This window comes from Acanthochromis polyacanthus, chromosome 2 (genome assembly GCF_021347895.1).
Source record: "Acanthochromis polyacanthus isolate Apoly-LR-REF ecotype Palm Island chromosome 2, KAUST_Apoly_ChrSc, whole genome shotgun sequence".
NCBI lineage: Eukaryota > Metazoa > Chordata > Actinopteri > Pomacentridae > Acanthochromis > Acanthochromis polyacanthus.
This window is the reverse complement of record NC_067114.1, coordinates 19,869,272-19,886,338: the sequence shown is the minus strand read 5'-3', so window position 1 is coordinate 19,886,338 and position 17,067 is coordinate 19,869,272. Positions and strand designations below refer to the sequence as shown.

General features: G+C 41.6%; 1 protein-coding gene across 2 annotated transcripts in view; it reads left to right on the top strand.

The window, feature by feature from the left end:
• Positions 1-17,067, top strand: part of igdcc4 (immunoglobulin superfamily, DCC subclass, member 4) — a 61,955-nt gene that overhangs the window by 13,061 nt on the left and 31,827 nt on the right. For both annotated transcript variants that reach the window (XM_022200453.2, XM_022200452.2), the window contains exons 2-3: positions 8,272-8,586; positions 15,702-15,843. In XM_022200453.2, coding sequence (XP_022056145.2) covers positions 8,272-8,586; positions 15,702-15,843 — 457 coding nt within the window. The remainder of the gene's footprint in view (positions 1-8,271; positions 8,587-15,701; positions 15,844-17,067) is intronic.

Here is a 17,067-nt window from a genome sequence, read left to right as displayed (position 1 = left end):
TGAAATTCTCTGTCTCTTTCTTTGTCTCACATTCTCTCATTCCATGTCTTCCCTCCAAAAATAATAGTGAAATTTCAATTGTGTGTAACTTTTGCTCACAGCTATAGCTCAGATAATGTAGATTATGTAGAAAGTTGAAATAATTTTAGAAAGTTAATGCCCTTATTAAAAGTCGCATGTTTGAGCATCCATCCATCCATCCATTCTCGATACGCCGCTTTATCCTCACTAGGGTCGCGGGGGGTGCTGGAGCCTATCTCAGCTGACTCGGGCGAAGGCAGGGGACACCCTGGACAGGTCGCCAGTCTGTCGCAGGGCTGTTTGAGCATACATTAACAAAAATATTAACAATACAGAAATCAGCAAGTGTTTTTTTTCTAACCCATATGTAGTTGTGTGTCAAAATACAAACAAAACTTTTAGAATAATTTTTATTATGAAATACTTCAACATAAAATGTTATTTTTTTGAAGTGATTTTTGTTTAAGTTTCGTAGCTGCAGGTAAGACAAGTTGGACTTGTCTTCCCTCGTCTTCTCAACCTTTTTAAATGCGTGACCTTTTTTTAGCCGGCTTGGCACTTCAGTATGTGAATATTGCACTATAGCAGAGATGTTATAAGGGAGTGACTCGGATATTGAACAGAGATCTTCAGGGAAAACTACCGTAATGCTAAAGATGTCCACTTCTCCCCACAAAAAGTCAATCATCAAACATCCAGCCAATTGCTGTTGTACTGAGTCAAGTGCTGTGTCACAAAATCTTTGGACATACATTGTAGAAGCATAACCTATGAAGAAAGCATACTTTAAATCTTAGTTTGGAGCAAAATCACCAAACATTTTGAATGTGTTACTTTAGTGATGATTCTATTGGTGCAGTTTTCATGTACTGGTCAACATTTAGAGCTGTTATGGCTCTCTTTCCATTTATTTAGATAGAGGCATGGTTTTGATAGCCCAAAATAACTGCCCCGGAGTGTTACATGATGCCTGCCAAATCCCAAGACTTGCCCATGAAGACTTTGATCATATACCAACTATTAGTTATGCTAGCAGTACAGCATTATGGATGGCAGTCTAATGTGTTGCTCTATCCACCACTTTGGTACTGACTGAAATATCTGAAATACTGTGCGATAGATTGCCAAGAAATTACTGCAATGTTCCAACATCCATACTTCCATACTGTATAGTATGCCATTAAAAGATTTAATATGCCCCATTATACAGGATTTCAATAGCAGATTCTCCTACTACATCTGGTTGGATTTAACAGCATAAAAGCCAGCATGCTCATCTTCTTGTGAAGATTGTGAAGTTGCTACTCCATTAATAATCTGTGAGTCCGTATAGTTTCTCTTAGGTTCTCAGTCCACACTTTGTTCATCTCTTCCGGTTCCAAAAGATTAAGAGAGCGACATCCAAAATGCGAAACTTGAGGCTTGAAAACGGCAGCCCAAAAAACCATTGAGGAATGTCACCATCAGTTTATGTTTTACATACGGTCTATGAGCACAGCTGAGTTTTAAACCTGTTCACTTATTGTCTCTCAATAGTGCTTAAAGTCAGTATTTTCTGTTGTGTTACTGTCTTGATTAATGCAGTTAAACACATCATGTCTAATATCATATGACATAATGTGTGGTAGTACAGCTGCAACAACTGTTAAATCACAATCTAATCTCTAATAACGTCTAGGTATTATAGCAGCAACTACACGACAACTATTCCGTAACAACAGCAACAAACTTCAGCATATTATTCTGGATTGTCAGCATTCTGAATTTATTATGTGAAGCACTCGTTTTTGGACTCTGGTTTCTTTGTTGGTATCTCCAGGTTCTGAAAGGCCTGGGGTATTGTGTAGCTTCACTTTAGAAGCTGTGGAAACCTGAGCTGTGGCCTCAGGGTCATTGGGTGTCCAGTCTCTGTTGACATTGAGCTGGACTGGGTGAAATATTCCCTGTGTTGGGTCACTCTCCTCCTCCCACTCCTCCTCTTTCTCCTTCCGTTCTCCCAAACATTTTGTGAATAGGTAAACCATTAACAGAAGCGGACGAGTGGCATAAGTGTTGATGGTATCGAGAGCACTGCCCTCCTAACGTCTCCATTTCCCCTGCCTTCTATCTCCTCTTGTCTCACTGAATCACAGAAACAGTCTGTTTCTTTGTCAGTACGAATTTTGTTTCCTCTCTGTCTCTTTCCTGTGCATTTGATTTTGAATTGCATAACAAATCAGCCTTTAGTCTATTCATTTGTCTCCTTTCACCCATGGCAGAAGTATAGAAGCAGCAGTAAGTATAGTTCAAACCATTGTTACTGTTTTACCATTACTATTATTAGTGCAATTAGAAAGCTTTTATAAATCTAGACAATGTGTCTAAAATGTCAAAGGGGCACTGTATTTATGGGTGATATGTTTGCTTTTTTATTTCTTTTTTCAGTGTTTGATTGTCTCTCGGTGACTGTCGGTCTCCGTTTCATCCTCTCTCCCTTTTGTAAACCACTGTTCTCTCTCTACTTAGAGTAAGCTATGAACCTCTTGGCTGAGTGCCATCACAATCCATTCACTACAGCTCAGCGAGATCGCACAGCCGCTACTATATCCCAGAGTGCACCCTGTCCTTTCCAGCAGCTCCCACTTGTACAGTAAAATAGCAAAATGGCCACTTCACAGATTCCCCCTCTTCACCGCATTGTGTCCTCATGAGATACTGACAGTTACTGTGTGGGCATGCATCTGTCTGCGCGCGCGTGTGTGCGTGTGTGTGGGGGATGGATGTGCTAGAGTGTGAATATATGTTTGTATATTTGTGTGCGTGTGTGTGTGTGTGTGTGTGTGTGTGTGCTACACGTGGCCAGAAATCTAGGGCATGTCCAGGTTTCTGGCGCAAATGTGTGTGTGAATATCAAGTGTTTTATTCCCGGATGAAATATCCACTACTGAAATATGCAATATACACTCACCCTACCTACTATTAGATAAGAAGCCATGCTAAACATTAGTTCTGAAAATGTTAGGAGTTTTTCAAGGTTGCACACCTCTGCTTTTATTTCTTCATATTATATAATTAGTTTTACACGGGTTAACCTTTCGAAAAGGAAATGTTTGTCTTCACGCTTTTTTTGTGTTTTTTTTTCTGTTTTGCTTGTTTCTCATCACATCTCTGCTCCAGGTTTGTGAGGGGGTAATGGGTTCCATATCCAGCACAGAATCATGCCCACCTCTCATCAAGTGAAACCATTGGCAGTGAGCTGGGAAATGGCTGCTAACGTTTTAATGACTTAATGAGACCTAATTAGTTGAAATGGGAGATGGGGAAGCGAGGAGCCGTGGAGGTGATTTGTGTCTGTGTGTGTTGACTCGCACTTACAATTGTGTTCATGTTTTTAGTGTTCGTAACATGCGGTGCCTGTTTGCATGAGTTTCGGGTGCTTGTGTGTGCGTGCATGTTTATGTTGTCTCCATGGCAGATGTGTGTGTGTGTGTGTGTGTGTGTGTGTGTGTGTGTGTGTGTGTGTGTGTGTGTGTGTGTGTGTGTGTGCCAGTGTGTTGTGCAGCAGCCTTTCTCAGCATTACCCAGCCTCTTCATCAGGAAGTGATGGTGGGGGGTCAGGCCTCATTTAATCAAGGAAAAAATTCCATCTCCCATTAACTTAATTAATCCAACGGCAGAGAAAGACAAGCTGAAAGAAACCTGCCTGTGTGTGTGTGTGTGTGTGTGTGTGTGTGTGTGTGTGTGTGTGTGTGTGTGTGTGTGTGTGTGTGTGTGTGTGTGTGGGTCTCTGTGAGAAGCGTTTTTTAAGCTGAATTCACAAAGAAGCCTGTCAAGTGAACTGTAGAAGGGAAATCTAAATTATATGACTTGCACAGGTACACATGAGATCATGTGCTGACTTTATGAGAAAGACATTTGAAGTGACATGACCTTCATTTATAGTATTTAAACTAGGAGAGATTCCAATGCGAGGAACGTTTATAAAGTAATTAAATGCCTTGATTTGACAAAATGTGGAGTCTTGACACTGGTAATGGTGAAGATCTTAATGGATGTGATGTGAGGCAGGACTGACTGAGGGCAAGGACTTGTGGAAGGAGGTGGAGGTGGAAATGACAGCTGACAGTGTCACAGGTTTTACGGTTTGACAGCAGCAAAATCACTGGCTTACAGAGGTTGTCGCAAAATCTGACTGATGTACCAGCACAAGGGAGAGCATGGAGACAGTGTTCTTGATTGAACTGTTCCTATCATTTAGCTCTGTTTGTCACCTATAGACAAATCTGGGTTGTAGGGAGAAAAGAATCTGCCAAGGAGCTAATTGTGCACAACCTATCACACCTGTTTCTTGCTACTTCATACATGTCTTGGCCAATATTCTAATCTTGAGTGATTCTCTTTTATTTTTATTGTTCAATGCAAGAAACTATAGAGTAAATTCTAAAGCACAAACTAGCTGTTTTGCTCTTATAAGTTACTCCATATAGTGGTTTTACATGAAGGGTAGACATAAGTGGCGCTTTAATGTTTTTTTCCTCCAAAGACTTTGTCAAAACTAGTTCCAAACTTGCACTCGCATGCACACACATATACCTCAGTCTGTCAGAGGGGGTGACTGCCGACAACCAAAGCCTTTCACTGTTACTGAATGTGCTCAGTAGTAATAGCCACTGAGCTGGAGAGCACTACACATAAATCAACTGTCAGGTTAGTCGATAGTGGAGGTCAGACAGTCTTAGCGCTTTCAGGAAAACAAACCAAAAATGAAAAAAAGCATTTGCCAAGCACTTAGACTGTATGTTACTTCATGCACCTGCGAGCTTTGTGACACTTGTGTGAAATTGCGTCTGTCAAGTGATGTTAAACGTGAAAAATGGTATTGAAGTAATATGAGCAGTGGCGTATCCAGGACTTTTTTACCAGGGTGGCCTTGATGGGACACAAAGCTAGTGTGGGGTGGCTATGGCATAGCGGAGTTTAATGCCATGTACGCAGCCGACCACAGTTCAAATCCCAGTACTTTGCTGCATGTGACATCCCCTCTTTCTCCCATGTTTTCCTGTCTCATAAGTGTTAAATAAAGGTGTCTATTCTAGTTTATTTTTAAATTCCATTTCCCATTATTACATGGGCGTAACCACCATCTCAGAAGTGAGGGGGACAAATTTTTCAGAGCGATTTAATTACATTTAATTGCACCGTCCTCAGTGGCTAAAGAACCACATAATCCCTAACAGCCACAGTACAATACCAGGGGACCAACTAGGCTAGTTCTTTAAACTATAAAGTATAAAACTTTAAACTATAAAATCTAAAGTTTTAGTGGCCAAACTCTAGTTGAGTTGATAACAATGTCCCTTGAACATCTACTGGACGAGTAGCCAAAGGTGCCAAACACTGAACATGAAATGATCAGTACTGCCTGGTTTCTCCCTGCAATAGATATCTTATTTTCAGGAAGTTATAATCTCTCCTTACCTGTAAAGACCCTACATCCTTGTCCCTGCTGCTGGCCTCTGATCCATCTCCTCCCTGACTCTGCTCTTTCTGTTATGGCAATAAACATAAAAAATGTGGTAAGAAAAATTCTGAAATAGCATTAGGAAGAGTAAAAATTGCAGTAGAATTTAACCTCAAAATCACTTTAACCCATGGATACATATTTTTTTCTCAGCCACTTATATATTTTTTCATCTCTGCAGACCCTGCATGGTCAACATTACTGCTGGCCGCAGCCTCTGGTCCATCTCCTGCCTGACTCTGCTCTTTGTTATGGAAATAATCATTAAAAAATCTGAAAATCAAAATTCTGAGATAGAATTTGAAAGAGAAGCAGTAAAAATAGTGGTAAATTTAACCACTTTTATACCATAGATAGCCTATTTTTTTTTCTCCTCCCTGACTCTCCTCTTTTGGGACCAAAAGACTTAAATACATGGAGAGCAATTGTGAGCACATCTTCTGCCCAGAAATTAAAGAGGACTGGGTTTATTCCAAGAATAAACTAATTAGCAGTAATGTAACAGAGGCAACCACATTTAAATTATTGTTGACTAGCTTAACATATTGATATATTGCCACGTTTTACCTTGTCATCATTTAGCTAACAAGTCTAACATTGTTTGCATCCAACAAGGTCACACAACTTACATGGTTTGTTTGGAAAGAACTGTGTAAAGTTTTTTGCTTCTTGCTGGCTCTGGCTGGTTTGCTAAACATTACTCCAGACGCACGTTCAGCACTGCTCAGCACAGCAGCACGTCTCCTGTGGAACACCTGCGTTAGCATGCGCTCATGGTGCATTCAAAGACGGCTCGGGAAAACACGTTACTGGATGCTAATAACGGGTTTAGCTGTTGTAACGGCTGAAAAAAGTGCGGGGGACAGAGGGGACAGATGTGGAAAGTGCGGGGGACATGTCCCACGCGTACCCCGCGTCCGTTACGCCCATGTGATCAACTACCTATCAGATCTGGGGTGGCTGCAGGGGTGGCCAATAAGATTTCAGGGGTGGCCCCGGCCACCCCAGGCCACCCCCTAAAATCGCCATTGAATATGAGGCTTCTCATTCCAAAGCTCCAATGCTGCCAAATTGCCTATGCCAATGTGAAAGTCCTTCAGGCAACAAGCTAAATCTAAATAATTTATTTTTTTCCCAAGGAAAGAATCGTGACTGTGTCTGATACAGGAGCACCTACGAGTATCAATTACCCAACACAGATGCAGCAGTGTTTACAGTGTGTGTGTGTGTTCCCTTTCTGACTTCCTTTTGTAGTTTAGAGATGGTCAGGACAAGCAAAAACCAAAACTTAGAACATGTTGTTGAAATTGGAGAATTTTTCTTATGAGTCCCACTGCGAAAGTTTCAGTTACTTCAATGAATGTTCTGCATTTCTGCCTTGAAGATATATTGTGCACTTAGCTGCTTCATGTATCTGACCTCCTGAGCCTCATTCCTTGATTTGCCCTTCTTCTGTTCTAAAATGCAAGCACAAAATACTTTTTCACATCCATTAAGTTCTGTTTTACACTTCTTTTCTACTACTTTGCTCTGATATACAGTAGTGGCTAGTGAAGCTTTACTGTCCACTTACAAGGAAAAGAATTTTCCCTGGTCTCATATTACAGAGCAGATGTTAATGCATAATGTATGAAGAAATACCTACACATTAGAAGCACTAACAATAGATCATGCATAGGATAATTTGTGCAGTCTAATGGAAGCAGTACAATGGAGCCGCTATTGACCCTCACTTTCTCGAGTTGTGTCTGTATGTTTCTAATGCTGTTCAGCTTCCTCATGAATGATAATTGACATGTCATTTATGGTCTGAAGTCTTCAGTTCTTTTTATCTCCCATCTCCAATTTTCTCTTGATCTCCCCCTCTTCAGATTTCATTAAAATTCTTTTCTCTTAAGATCTCGAGTATTTTCCTCCCTTTCTGTCTCCATGTTGTAAGTCATTAAAATTCCTTTCCAAACCAACTTACTGTGGTAAAATAGAAGAGGGAAATGTACAAATGCTACCTCATAATAACTGTGTCGGTGAGATACAGTAAAATGAAGATACCCAATAAAGTAAACCAGTTGGATGCTCTTTGCAGGAGGAAAAACACATTCTACTCTTCTCACCGCAGCAAGTGTATTCATTTACAATTATCTGCAGCTTTCTTTTAGTAATATTTAACATTACACATTGAATCATTGAAAATAAGCCTTGAGTAAAATTTGGCATCGTACAACTGCCATCACTGAACAATGACCGCTCCCTTGACTTATTGAGCGTTCTGCAGCTCACCTCACACCAGCTCATCAGTCTCTCACTCCAGGACTTCCCTTCTCTCACTGACTTTAATGTCCTGCTGCTGACATACAAATCCCTTCATGCCTCTGCACCCATTTCATTTACAGAACTCCTCCTCCTCCTCTTCTGGCCTCCTCTCTGTCCCCGAAACACCCTACCCCTGGAATGCACTACCCCCATCCATCTGCGCTGCCAGTGCTATTGACATTATGCTGTGAAATGACAAATTGGCTGAAACTGATAAAGTATACAAAAATAGCAAATGTGACAAATGACACACACATACGAAAGTGACAATGCTCAGATCAATGTGGGGAAGAAGGTGCGATATTTATTTTATAGTTGCACTGTGTTCACAGAGTAAGAAGAGGTTGCTGCAGCGGGTTGCAGCAAAAACACAGGGACACGGCTCAGTCTTGTGGGTACAGAGCGTAGTTAACCAGCATTTTTTCTTCTGTTCTACACAGAAAAGCCTGTTTCGGTGGAGCTGAGCTGTGGTGCTGGGCCCAGCCATGTAGTGTTGGAGCCAGGTTTGCCCCTCTTGCTGGACTGCAACCTGGGGGCCAGCGACATACCTTTTAACATCACCTGGCACAAGGATGGCCAGCCGCTGCCTCTGGAGGGGGGTGACTACCTGCAGTATTTGGCCAATGGATCCCTCCTGCTGTTGCCCACCTCTAAGGACGGCGAGGCTGCTCCGGGCGTGGAGGGCGGATACAGCTGTGTGAGTGCCAGCGCCCTCGGAGCACTGACCAGCCGGACTGTAAACGTGCTCCTAGCAAGTAGGTGTCCAGCAACACCCAGAACACTGGTTTGTTTGGAGAGCGCTGATGAAGTGCATGTGCATTCAGGCTCAGAGTTCTCTGTAGGGATAATGTAAGTGAAGCTATTTATCTGCATCTGCTAGCTTTGTGGAAAGTTCATGGATAGTTAAAGAATGCTGTTTGAGAAACAGAAATATATAAAAAGAATGAATGAATAGCTCAATAATTGATCAGTTGTTTACCTGAAAATGTAGTTGTCTGAATTTATTGTTTAAATAAAAAAATGTGACAATTATCAATAGTTTCAGAAGTAACATGTGAATATACAAAAGTAATAGTCATGTTCCTAATTTTTGACTGAACCAAACAGTTTATATTATCCTAAAGAAAAAATTGACGTTTTGGAAAATGCTGCAGTTGCTCTCATCTTGAGAAAACTAGTACAACCCTCATTTATTTAAAGTAATTGCAAATGTACTAAATATGTAGTTGTCATTTGTGCAGGTAAGTTTTTGTTTGGGATAATTAAATAACATTATATATCAATCAGTGAACTTTAGTGGCACCATTAAGGAGAGCCTGCCTTAACGCTATGTTAAGTTAGTCTGTTGCCTGCTGCAGCTTCATTTTTCAGCATTAATTTTATAAAACATAATTATTTATTTATTATTTATAATTTTGAGACGGTTATAATTATCTGTTAAGTTTATTGTTAGAAACATTCCATACGATGGTGTGTGTCTGTAAGGGTCTGGGTGGTTAAGAGTACTGGTTTGATAAATTCTTCCATTTAAAGCAGTCCCTCGGTTTTGTCGGGGGAATTTCCTTGCATAGATGGAGATGAACATTTTCTGCCTCAAATAGGACCAAACAAGTATCCTGGGATCAGGTCCACTCTTAAACAACACAGAAAGAATGAGGGCGAATGGATGAAAATGAAAAAATGAACAGGAGGATGGGTTTATGAAGGATGAGAGGACAGGCTGTAGTTTTTAATCGCCCCTCCGAGGAGGCCTCTTTTCTCTCACACTCCTAAGTGGTAGTCTTTATTTAGTCATTAGCTTTGTGTAAAATGAGACAGTATCCTCTGTGGATGCCCCTTCTTTTGTCAGCTGTCACATGCCTATTTATGAGGATCTCTTGTTTGAGGGACAATAAGGACTAAAGGGTAGGGAGGGGGGATGTTGAATGAATGGTGGGAAGGCGGAAGAGGCAGAAGAGAGTTTGTGGTGATGGTGAAAAGGAAAGGCTTCCAAGACCATTAAGAATGACCTTCAGTTTGCGTGTGTGTATAGGTGCATGTGTGTGTGTGTTTTTTGAATTAAATAGGTGGTGGGAGGCTATGAGATAGCCGTGACCAGTGTGAACGAGGCCGAAGCCGAACTGCCTCAACACTGACATTGAGCGGACATTCTCATTTCCCACTGTGTCTTCACGAGACTGAAGAGGGAACGTAGCAGAGATCACATCTGTGAAAACACATTACGAAAGCCACCTGCTCTAGTTTCCCTGTCGCAATATATGATGCATGTGGCCTCGTCAAAAAAACATGTGCATGTGTTGGAGAGGCAGAGAGACGGTGTAGCACATTCTCTCTCTCTCTTTAAATACAGATACAAATAGAAGAACTGCTCTACAGTCTGCCAGTCTCCAGCTCACTGCTCTATTTGAGAGCGCACATTACATTTTTCAAATGCATTCACTGGTAAATGAGGATGATGGTTAAAAAAAACAGCTTTTAATGTTAATTACACTAATTAACCTTTCTCATTATGAGGCAGCTGAGGTGAATGTCAATATTTCCTAACTACTACTAGCTTTCACAAAGCATTTCAATCAAACAGCTGATGTCATAAACCACTCTCCTCCACACAAACTGTTCCAGCTTGCATTTTTTATTTCAAGCTTTAGAAATGAATATTTTTCATTATTTTTTTGCTGTTTATTTCTTCTGCTTAACATGAGAGCTGCATGATTGTTAGTCTGTATCTTGAAGCAACCTAACAATAATGCATACAAACAATATCATCTTTTCTCCTTACAAATTTGTGGCTAATAAAGAGATCTGACGACAGCGAGGAGAAATTCAAGATTTAAAAAATGCTAATTTAAGTACATCTAACATTATAGAAAAAATTCCCTCACAGAAACCTTTTTACATAGTGAAAAGGCATTGCAGAATTATCATAAATGGCTTCCTTTTGTCAGCGTTGTGAAGGGCATTCACACATGCATGTCTAAACTGATGGAAGTGCACATATTTTTCAGTCGCTATTACACATATCAGACTGGGGGCATGCTTGATGAGTTTCCACAGTGTTGCTCAGCCTGAGAAATGGGTAGCAAAGAGGTCATGGATAGAATTATCTGCTTGCAAAAGGGGAGGGGAAAAACCCTGCAATCTGATAGCTGTGGGGCCAAAGAGTGGGGCATAGATCCAGGGACAGACAAAGACAGAAAGAGTTGGGGTAAAGTCAAGGGCAGGGAAGAAAGAGAGAAGCACTAAAAAAATAGACACGGGGCAACGAAAAAAACAAGATGGACACTTTCCATGCTGCATGCTGAAGAGGTAAAGTTTGCATATAGAAGTGCCCAAGGAGCTTCCTGAAAATGCTCCTTACATATGAAGACCTGTGTTGCTAGGAAACAATTTTGACCCTGTGGCTTGGTATGCCACCTTTAGCTGGGAGTGTTGCAATGAAAAATTGCCCAGGGTATCATCACAAGCCCGGGCAGAACAGTGTCAGTTCTGCAACATCTGAATGTGTGATCTGCATGGTGCCGGATGGATCTGCCATGGAATTTCATCACGGGCCCGGGGACACTCACAGAGTCCTGGGAAAAGACTAATATGATTATGCTTTGATAGAGCGGAGGTGGAAGCCCGGCCAGTTGCCATTGTTCCATCACAGCATGGGTAAAGTGTCTTTCGCTAAACGCCCGCCGCCCCCCTTTGCATTAACGTCTGCTAATGTGCACTCTCGCTTATCAGCTGTTATTCATCACTCACATGCAGACCCCCCCCCCCCCCCAGTGCACATAGATGCACACGGTGATCCAGCAATGTCATCACAAGCAGTCCATGTTCTGGCATCGAGGCACACTCTTGAGTAAACACTAAGGTACAAATAACTTGGTACACATGCACTCACAGATTTACACTTGTGCACACACACACACACACACACACACACACACACACACACACACACACACACACACACACACTGAGGGAGCCTGGCACCCTGTCAGGCAGTCTGGCAGCGTTACAGGTCATGTGTTTACATGAGGGTATCATGCTGTGTAATGGCTGGAAGTGGCAGGGGTTAATCATCAACGGCTCCTGTAAAACTCGCTGTGCAACAGTCAGCACAAGTTTTAACTAAAATGAATTAAACACCTTCTGCTACTATGACCAAGCATTTGTGTGTCAGCCCCTGTGTGCTCATTGAGAAACTTTGTTCCCTCAACGCAGCAGGAAAACGCAGATGGCCAGTTTGTTGCCATAACTAACAGTTGGTGTGATAGAGGTTAGGGTGTTCTCAGAGAGTCCGCCCAGTGCCTCCTCGAGCTTGCAGTGGTTTGGGGAAAATCTTGAGGCTTGAGTTATGGAAATCTTAAGGCGGTCATGTGATTGGCTGCATTTTTGAAAACACCCACCTCTGAAAGGGCTCTTCTTGTTAGTTTTATGTCAAAGCAGAGAAAAGTTTGGTTGCCAGCATCAGTCCCTCCACTCAGAATGTCCTTCCATAGTTCTCATTCTCTGAAGTCTGTTGGTATCCCACTGAGACTCCCATCTTATACAGTTTTGTGGCCATTCTGTGGTGTGGATGAATGGATGGAAATGTCAGTCTGTTGGGCAGCTGAATGGTTCGCTGTGATTCACTGTGATCCTGACTGAAATATCTTATCGGCTGTTGAGTGCATTTACTGGACAGTTTGTAAAGCCTATTGACTTTGGTTATTTCCTTCAATTTATCTCTTGTGACACCATCAAATTAATACTACTGTTTTTTTTTTTTGTTTGTTTGTTTTTGTGAAATGTCTTGACAGGTTTTGTTTCATTTTCCCAGAGGATGAATCCTGACAACTTCAGGGTACATAGGGTCCGCCGGTGGCTATACACAGCACCGCATTTGGCTTCAGTTAATTTACAGTCTTTAGCTTAATTTAATTCATTTCAGTAGCCATCACTACACAAGTGATGCCCTCACTTGTCCTCTATTCCTATCATGAAGTTAACACCTGTAACTTTGTGCTCAACAGTCATTGGACAACATATAATGAAACCAGGTGCATACATTCACGTACCTTACAAAAAAAGTATTAACTTGTGTGTTGTCTGAACTCTTCAGCTGGTGCTATTATCAGGTCACAGTTTTACTTTTGTCTTCATTTGGTGTTAACGTGAGGTTATTCCTACTAACTACTCTGTATGTTATGCCACAATCAATAAAAGGGTGGAGATGCAATATTATTTAAATATGAGGATGCAAGACACTCTCTCCTTGGAATCATTTATAGTGTTGCATTTGGCTACATTTGCAAGTGACAGAAATACTTTTGTAAAAATGGAGTGGAGAGTTGTTCAGAGAGAGATGTTTAAACCCTCTTTTTGACTTTCACACCGAACAAAGCGGGTGAATGTCCACTTTTAGAATATTACAGAAAACTGCAGAAGTGATCAGAAAGATTTGTTCACACTTAATCAAGGAGGATTTATGTGTGGAGCATTGCTAGTATATCTTTACATTTACATTTGCAGTGTCAAATCACAACATCGGGGCACACTTTAAATAGCTTGGTCAAGTCCTCACAATATTTTAGAAAGAAACCAAACAATTTCCCTTTGAGCAAGCGCCTGGTGACAGTGGGGAAGAAAAACTCCCTTTAACAGGATGGAACCTCCGGCAGAGTGAGACTCTGCTTCAACTTCCCTGGGTGAGGGAAGAGAGGAGACACAAAAGATGAGCAGTGAGGAACAACAATAACTGGACAGGTTTGTGGATCCGGTAGCTGCAGATCAAAACATTCAAGTCCACAGCCAGAGATAATAATAATAAATAATGGATTAGATTTATATAGCGCTTTTCTAGGCACTCAAAGCGCTTCACAATGAATCCATTATTCATTCACTCACACATTTTCACTCTGGTGGTGGTAAGCTACATTTGTCACCACAGCTGCCCTGGGGCAGACTGACGGAAGCGTGCCTGCCAATCCGTGCCTACGGCCCCTCCGACCACCACCAACATTCACACACCAGTGTGAGAGCAGCACTGGAGGCAAGGCGGGAATCGAACCGCCAACCCTTCAATCATTGGACAACCCGCTCTACCACCAGATCCACAGCCACCCCAAAATACCTGCAGGAAGGCACAGGAAGAGAGAGGACAGAGAGGACAAAGCACAAACTATGAAAGAGGGATGACATAAAGTTAATGACATGCAATAGTAGCATATAAATGCATGAGGAGTGAAATAGAGGAGAGGAGAGAAGAGGTGCTCGGTGCATCATGGAAAGTCCTCCAGCACCAGAGGCATATAGCAGCATAATTAAGAGATGATGCATGGTCACCTGAGTTCTGACAAACTGGGAGCTGGTTCCACTGGAGAGCAGCCTGATAGATGAAGGCTCTGCTGCCCATTCACTTTTGGAGACTCAAGGAACCACAAATAGGTCTTTACTCTGAGAACAAAATGTTCTTTTGGAATATTGGGATACCATGATAGAGCTTTGCCATTAAGGACATTGTATATGAGGACAAGGATTTTAAACTTTATTCTGGATGCAGAAAAGCTAATATGGGTGAAATATGAATTCCCTTGCTTATTTCTGTCAGAACTCTGGCTGTAGCCTTTTGGATCAAAAAGAAGCTTATCAGAGTTATTGTGACACCCTGATAATGAGGAATGACAATAGTCCAGCCTAGAAGTAGAAAAATGCATGGACTAGCTTTCTAGCGTAAGTTTGTGTAGGTGAAAGAAAGCCGTTCTACAGACTTGATTAAGCTTTAGTATATATGGCTGTAGTCTAAATGTTTTGCAGTCTACAATTTGGCTAAAGTAACTACATATTCTTTTCATTTTCAGACCTAGTTATGTCATTTGGGACTTGAAGTCTCCTTGTTCTCGGTTATCTTCCTGCTTTTTTCCTGCCTTTGGTTGCCTTCCCCGTCTTCTTTCTCTGCTCTCTCCTTTGATCCACCCCCACTCTCTAGTTCTCAGTAAGGGCTACAGGCGAAGTGGCTGGGACATCCAGCCTGTTTTGTTCTCTCCTCCAACAGCCTGTTGGGGTCAGAGGTCAGAGGCCCTCAGACGGGACTCCCTGCTGCCCCCTGGTGCTCAGCGTTACCTACAGAAGGAAGCTTTCCCTTGTGTGTGAATGTTTGGAGGCTGTGAAAATTGGAGACCTGCCAAGAGTCGACCTGGAGAGAGAAATAATCAAGCCAAGCCTGATTAAATCCCCAAATTTATCCTAATCAGGACATTCAAGGGTATTTAAATGCTGTAAATGAGTCTTTAATTAAATTACAAAAATTAAAAAGGCACCTTTAAAGCCATGAAATGGCTTTAACACAAAAACCTGAAGTCTGTGAAATACAGATTGCAAAAGTGTCATTTACATATGATTCTGGACTCACCCAAGCTGGTCTTTAAAGTGAACCAAATTACATTAAAAAAAAAACTCAGATTAATTAGGTTCTTTAAATAAACGCTGTAAGTGGTGTAATTGGTGGGGTTGTTTATGTTTGTGTTGTATTATGGCTTGAGCTGGCAATTAGTGTTCAGACTCCCTTTTGCCTCGACCATGCTGGTTTTGCCACACATGTAATTAAGTGTACTTGGTATGTTTAGTGCAGTGTATGGGGAGGCCAATGGAAAGGGAACTGTGGGGCTTGAGGTCTCAAAATAATTGAACAGTCTGTGACATCAGGTATGACAGCCATCAAACAAACTGCCTCCTATTTGCCCTGTTAGAGTTAGAGATGCAGACATCGGATCATTAAGGAAAGGTTAACTGCACAAGTGTTCGTTTAGAAATGGGTCATTGTATGTGTCCATCCACTAGTATATAACCTATTCTGTTTTGATAAATAACCCGTTTATCTTTATTATTTCTGGGTCCCTAGGTCTGTCTAAGTTCCATCAGGAGCCATCACGACAAACTGTGCCCACTGGGGCAGTTGCTCGCTTTGAGTGTCAGATTGATGGAGTACCTACACCTGTTATTACCTGGGAAAAGGACAAAGAGGCTGTGCCGGAGGAGACAAGGTAACCCCACTGTGTTTTGTTGTGATCCTTTGTCTTCTCTTTGTATCTTAAATACTCTTGTGAAGTGTATTGATGAATGAGAAATTCATGAATGTGAACATGCCTTAATATTGCTGATTATTTACTTGGAGTTCAGTTGAAGCACACCTTAGTGAATATGATGTAAATTCAAAAGTTAAAATCCTACATAAGTGTTAGCACTGCTGTAGTCACCCAATTCATCTGACAAAAACAGATATTGTGTCCCTCTCTGTTTGAAGTTCATCTGGAGAATCTCATTGTGCATTTGGTTTTCCACTGAAATCCGCTGCTTCATGTTTTTGACAAATAATTGTAACCAAAATCTTTTATAAATCCTCTGAATGCTGTTGTCGGCAGAAGTTTGAACTTTTTTACTACTCATAAAGGGTCAATAGTAGTCCTCATTTAGAAACTATAGACATCAAAATGGGCCGAGGACTTTTACTTGGTTGTGTAACCTTACAGTAATTGTGTCTGTTTGGTGTGGAGTAGATAAAAAGTCTAAGAGCAGAGCTATGTTCAAAGTAGAATTTCAGGATTTCAATAACTGTAAGAAAAGCACTGAAGAGTCACCTTGAGTTTAAAACAAACAACTCAGGAACTCATTTCAAAGCATTCGCCTGTGGCCACGTCCTCAACAGCTCTCTCTCTGTCAGTTCTCTCTCACAAATATTCTCATTTACTGGGCCACTTAACAATATTGACATTTCACTGTGGCTCTACTGGCCCTGGAATATGTTTCCAGCCTTATTGCACCGGGCTAAGTGTTAATGGCTGCTGCAGCCCTGCATGACCTGCAAACAGCTTGCTGCTTATAAGGTCTTATTGGTGGGATGTGGTTCCCCTACCTCAGGCGCCGTTAATGGCCTCTCGCAAAAATCAGCCAAAGGATAGCTGATATGTCACAGGCTTTTCTCTCTCTCCATCCTGTCCTGCCTTAATGTGCCTTTTTCTCTCTATCAAACCCTCTGCCATCTCTTGCCTTTTTCTGTTTGCTATTATCTCCGATCCACTTCTATTTCTGTTACTCTTTTATCCCCGTCTTCTCCTCATTCACTGCCTCCTGTTTTCCTCTCATTATCTCTTTTCATTCTTTGTTTCTCCTGTCCACTGCCTATGATTATAATGCCCGTCTCTTATTTAACTCACATTCACTCCTATTCTTTACCCCCGTCTTGCCTCCTGAACAGGCTACCACAGGCC